The sequence below is a fragment of the Pelecanus crispus genome, chromosome 7 (assembly GCF_030463565.1).
Source record: "Pelecanus crispus isolate bPelCri1 chromosome 7, bPelCri1.pri, whole genome shotgun sequence".
NCBI classification, from domain to species: Eukaryota; Metazoa; Chordata; class Aves; order Pelecaniformes; family Pelecanidae; genus Pelecanus; species Pelecanus crispus.
The window spans coordinates 14,599,240-14,605,239 of record NC_134649.1 but is presented as its reverse complement, the minus strand read 5'-3'; the positions used below and the strand labels follow the sequence as shown (position 1 = coordinate 14,605,239).

General features: G+C 41.6%; 1 protein-coding gene across 1 annotated transcript in view; it reads left to right on the top strand.

Annotated features, from left to right (window-relative positions):
- The first annotated feature begins 797 nt into the window (after nt 1-797).
- The window catches only part of MYO5A (myosin VA), a 95,092-nt gene continuing 89,889 nt past the window's right edge, over nt 798-6,000 (top strand). Inside the window, exon 1 of the mRNA XM_075714510.1 lies at nt 798-1,016. Coding sequence (XP_075570625.1) covers nt 798-1,016 — 219 coding nt within the window. The remainder of the gene's footprint in view (nt 1,017-6,000) is intronic.

Here is a 6,000-nt window from a genome sequence, read left to right as displayed (position 1 = left end):
AGGGTTGTCTTTGAGTCTGTTACTTCCATGCTGTTTGGTGAAAGTTGTGGTTATTTTCTGAACATCTTGAAAGCTGTTGCATTTCCCTCATTGCTCATCAAGTCTTCATTTTTGCCTTTTAACCCCGCTTCAGGTGTGGCTGTAGGTAAGGCTGTCCAGGAATTCACATAGAATAAAAGCTGCCACTGGTAATTACCAGAAGTGGCTTGTTGAGTTGTGTAGCTCTTAGGAGACAGTGGGGATGGTTGAGAGCAGACTCTTCCAGGCTACGTACTCACACTGTGGTCTGATGAGAGCCCTCGCTTTAAAATTAAATGTAAAGGCTAAAGCAGCATTGCTTTGAAGAGCTCTCATTCTGTCTTTATAGTGGTTAACACAGGGGGGAAATACGACATGTGATTTGTGTCAAGTTTCCTAAGAGTGCTGTGTGGTTAGATGTAAACTGCACGTTTCTAGCTTGACAGTCCTAAATGTAGAAGAACAGAGCCTTCTCGCCTGAGTGACTTTCATACCCATATGGTCTCTTTTTTTGTAAATGGATGTGAAAAATCATGAAGTCTTGCTGCAGTTGCCAGCAGTACCTTTGAGTTCTTCCATTTGATTATCACAAGACAAGGGAATTTTGTGATTACTTTGTGATTTACAGGAGGACACTCTTGCTCTTTGTAGAGCCAGAGAAATAAACTAAAAATACTATGAGTCGGTCTAACAATGCGGGAATTCATTGCGCCAACATGGCTTGTCACACGTTACTCTCTGCAGACTCCATGGGTTATTCATAAGCATCTTTAAAGCAGATGACCTCAGTTGTTTTGCTGGGGAAACCAGAGAGAGAGATTCCCAAGTTGCCTTATGAGTTAGTGTACACATATACAAGAAATACAGAAATATTTTCCATGGAGACTGAGCCTGTTTTGCCTGGAAAGGAAACACCAACTGCCTCTGCAAGTGCTGAAAGTCTGTGTTACAAGAGATACGGGATGGAAATAGAAGGTTTAGACTATATGTATGTTAAAGTAAGTAGAATATGTTTGGTTGTTTTCTTGTTTTTAACACAGGTGAAGGCTGTACAGCCAAGCATATAATAGCTTATTAGTATAATAGTTTATTAATGAAGGTTTAAAGTAAGTAGAGTTTTGACTTATCATCTGGAGATATATGAAGAAGACTTTTCAAACATGCCAGACAGTAATTTCATTGTTTAGGACATTGTCTCTCTTAGAAAAATCTTATATGAGGAGAAGCATTTGCAGAAGTTGTTAAGAGTTTGACGTCAGAGTGCACTTCTTCCTTGTGACAGTCTTATGGATTGGAAATACAAAGGCAATATAAACTTTTTGCAAACAATCAAATAGATAACTCTTGTAGAGAAAAGGAGTGGAATAGTTTCTCTGAAGCTAAATATGGTATACAATTTCCAGCTGGTGTGAAAGGTTTTAATTTCACTCCCCTCTCCAACACAGAGGTGTTTTCCGTAATTTCTCACGCTAATCAAGGTTGGAATTGCACTAAGGAAATGGGCTGGCCCAGGCAGCACTGGGGTCCCGGCGGTGCTCTCAGCCAGCGCAGCCCTGCTGCACCCAGCGTCTCGCGTGCGCTCTTTTCACTTGGGGGATTTACTGGTGCAGGGCTGGAGATCGCAGGGGAAGAAACGCAGCCGCTCTCGCCAGAGAGTGTCTGAGAGCAACGCTGTGGCCGTTAACCCTAGTTCTGCTTTCACAGCTTCCCCCAACGCCTGCGGAGGCTCTTGGGGAGGTTTAACTCTGCTCTCTGGTTTTAAGTTAGAGCTTGCCAGGCCATTTATACAGTTGCTGGTTTCCTTGCATGGGGACTTGCTGTTCGCTTCCCACAAAGGAACGGTGGGACTAAATATAGCTTCATTAGATATGCTTCAGTGATGTCAGGTTGCTGTTATAATATGGCAGAAAGGTGTCTGTGGTGTGGACTTGACCGTAATGACAGAGTTACGTTCTGGGTTAGCTGCGTAGGACTAGTTTTCCCTGAATAACTCAAGCTAAGTCAGTAAAAGCTCTGTTTTAATGATGTAACTACCTCTCAGCCCGGGGCTTCCGTGTCGTTCTAACAAAAAATAATCAGTTAATTTTGGATTTTTAGGGCGTCAAGCAGGTGTTTTACTTTCCATGTGACTTTTTGGGGGGGGCTAGGATTAAGTAGAAACAAAAGAATGCTGTTTGGACTTGAGCTCAACTTTACAGAAAGATACTCTGAAAAGTCCAGCCTTATCTACTATCAAAGTTTATGCCAAATATCTTTACTTTCATTTTTAACTTGTAAATTAAGTTTTCACAGTTAAGTCAGCAATTGTCCATACTCCAGATGTTTTACAGATGTCAGAAAATTTAGCCTTATTTCACCTCTTTTGAGCTAGGTGATCAATTATGGCTCTGCTGCTTTTTTCTCGATTATTTCTCATTTCAAACTCCATCACTGTAGAACGGCACCACAGCAGTGCATCTGTCTGATCAATACAGCCCTTTATTTTCTTTTCCTGCCTAAGCAAGTGCTAGATACACCAAATAATCTCATGGCAGTGCTGCAGATGGCTCTGCGCTGAAGCATAGACACTGAGACAAAAGACAACGCTTCCTCTTTCTGCGTGTATGAACCCAGGATGAACAACCAGCTGCAGCCAGCGCTGTGAGCCCCTTTGGTCCCCAAGCAAAACTTGGGCTGTGCTGCGTGTTGCGAGAAACGATTCAGTTATCCTGCCTCCTACGGGTGAGGTTTCTAGAAACTTTGGGCAAAATAATTATAAAAAGCTTCTGTAAGATCTTAAATCCGTTCAAGAACTTGTGAAAATGAGGTCAACGTTTCATTGTGTGGCATCAGCGTGTAAAAATGTGTAAGAAACATGAGGGCCTTGACTGAATTTGTACCAGTGGCTTGGAAATAATACTTATTTCAGCATTTAGTTAATTATGCTGTGAAGTCTATATTATGACTTGCATCATCTTAATGTTAAAACAAAATCCTACAACCACTTGTTTCATTTGGCCTCATAGTATTTGTTTTCTTGGATCTTAAATCCAGGCACCCCTGAAGTTAATCATGACACGTTTAATGTTTTTTTTGTGTATTCTTTAGGTATTGGATTTTTAAAATTTTTGGAGTATTTTTGTGATATACCCACAACATTCACTGTAAGCACACACACATGAAATCATGCATCCTTTTCCTAATACTCTTTCTTCAATGCAACATGTCTCATTAGTTTAATATTCAGGGGATGGCTGTAGTTGTTTCATTTGCCCTTAAATTTCTTGTGGCCACTCTTCTACAACTCTTGCAACACGTTTTTCAGGTTGGATGAATTAGGTGTTTTAAGGCAGACTTATAATTAAATTCTTTTTGAAATCACTAGCATATAATTCAGTGTTGGCCTTCGTTTTGGTGGTATGGATCGAAATGCGATACAGTGTATGTCTCTCTGTGTGGGTATGACCCCAAGTAGAGTTTTACATGAGTCAGAATATTTTCCTGTTGCTCAGTCTGGGGTAGGCGCCACACTTCTGCTCAATGTTTTCGCTGATCTTACTGTGGTGATTCAGCTGTTTTGCGTCTCAAGTAGTGACCAGAACACTGGTGGTTTTGATCTAGCTGCAATTGCCATCTTTTTTGAAGATCTTTCAGAGCTGCATTCATTCCTTTGACAGGTCTAGAAATCAAAACTGTTTCAAACACAAATGCTTCTTAAACATTGTCTTTGCATATATTTTCTTAAGCCTGATTTACTTTACATTAACATTTCTTGAGAAGTGTGCTGAATTAAATGAGAATAGCATACTGCAGCAAGTACGATGGAAGTACGGCTGTTTCAGCGGGTCGTTACTGTGGGTTATTACGCTGTAGCCTTGCTGATGACTGGTGATGTATGAGGAATCCCCCAGGCAGGCGGGGAGCCGCAGGCGCAGAGGTGAGGGCATCCCTCCTCGGTGGCCTACGCAGGCTCGTGGTGGCGGCGGGGACGTGGGGAAGGATGTGGCTGCCCTTTCCTTTTAACACACGGGCCGGGCCAGCGGCCGTCCCAGTCTTTGCGTGGCACTTTGTGAAACGTGTTTTATTTTTCTGTAATTGGTAATACAACCTTAATTAAGCCCTGTTAGAAGCATCGTGTGGGCCAACTCACGATGTACCCAGCTGGCGTTGTGTGTGACTTCCCATCGCTGTCCAGTGGTTTCCAGCGGCGGGTGCTACTGGCAGCACCGGCTGAGTAAGTCACAGAGTAGAAGATTGCAACCACGGCCACTGGCTGAGGAAGGCTGCTTGGGGAGGATGGAGAAGAGCTGGTGTGAAAATGGGTCTGTGAAATACAACAGGAGCTGGCAAATACCGTTCCCGTCTGCAGCAGCTTAGGGGGGCGAATGGGCAACATTTTGATAGCTGAAGTATTGTCTGGGTTAACAACGACTGAATATAAAGCAGATCTGTCTCCCTCCGTACAACATTTTGACGAGAAGGTCAAGTACCACCAACATAAAATGTAGAAAGCTATGTTTTTAAAGATTAAGAAAATTCACAACTTTTAAACATTTCATGTGTTTTAACTCCTTAAAAATCTTTCTTAAAAAAATCGTATCAGCTACAGCCTGGGAATATAACTGTTCTCTGATAGATTTGGTAGTTTAAAGTAAAACACTGAGTTTTCTGGCCTTGATGTCAGGCCCAGTGTGTAGATTGTCAGGGTGATCATTTTCTCTGAATTTCAGTGGACAGGTTGCTAATAATTGTAATATTTAAAGAAATAAAAAAAAAATTACATTTCTATTTGCTGATCAGATTTGCTTGCAGTAGCATGTATATATACCCGTGTTTGGGATTTAACTTTTTTTGCATCACTTTGAAGTAAGGTGAAGTTTCAGGTAAATGCAAGTCAATGGATATTTTCTTCAGTGGCTGAAGATGTAAATCTTGCTGCAGTGATTCTTTGTGAGATGCTGGTAGTTTTTGATTGTACCTTGTACAATCAAGGCATGTTTGGCAAGCAATGTACAAATTGGTTTTGGTGTTAGAAGTTACCAGGCCCTAAATACACAGAATGCCTTATAAAATTGCTTGAAAGAAAAAAAGCTACCTCGAACTTTTATATCCTTGGGATTCAAATGTAGTGGATATTTATACAGTAGATGAAATACTCAAGTACAACAGATTCTTTTTCATTGAGGTGCCATTCAAGTAGGTTCCCTGTGCGTGGTGAAGGATACAGTGCCTTACCTGCCTAACCTTGAGTGCTGCAGGTGCTTTGACCCAAATTTGCAAACCCAACGTCAGTAGTATGCAGGCTCGTAGTGGTGGTGTCCTAGGATGTAGCTCGGAGCCTGGGTCACCACTGTCCCCGGTCACCGTTTGGGAGCTCCGCATGTGGCTGGTCAAGGAATTCCCAGATTTATGTGATAACCTGGGATTTTTGATCTTCCTATTAGGTAAACTAACTATGTGAGATTATTTTTCAGATAAAACATTAATAGAAATCATCACGTATATTTTCCCCACTATGTATCATGACATAAATATCTTTTAAAATGAATACTTTCTAAATATCAGGCCTTAAACTGTACAAGAGGTATATAAATGGCTGTTGCTGAGCAACAAGACAGAAAACACACTCCATGCCCAAAGAATGCTACTGCCTGTAAGAAAGTTGATAATTTCTGTTTTGATTCTTTTGTAAAGTTAATGATGCCATTTCCCTCACGTTGTAGGAAGAGTCTAGATGGTCAGAGGTTTTGCAGCAGCCTGCTTGTCATGGAAGTGCTCTACTTTCCAGTCCCTCCTGGTTAGTTGGCATTGTTAATGAAAGGAGAGTAAAGTCTTGTCTTTCTTTTCAAACTGCAACCAGCAGCATCGCTTTGTTAATAGAAATGCTGTGCTTCTTTGGGACTGCCTGCGTATCGCAGGACAGGTGGCAGAAATTATAGTGGTTTCAGCAGTGGAAGAAAAGGGACCTCTTCCCACCTTACGTGTGAATGATCAGGATCTCGT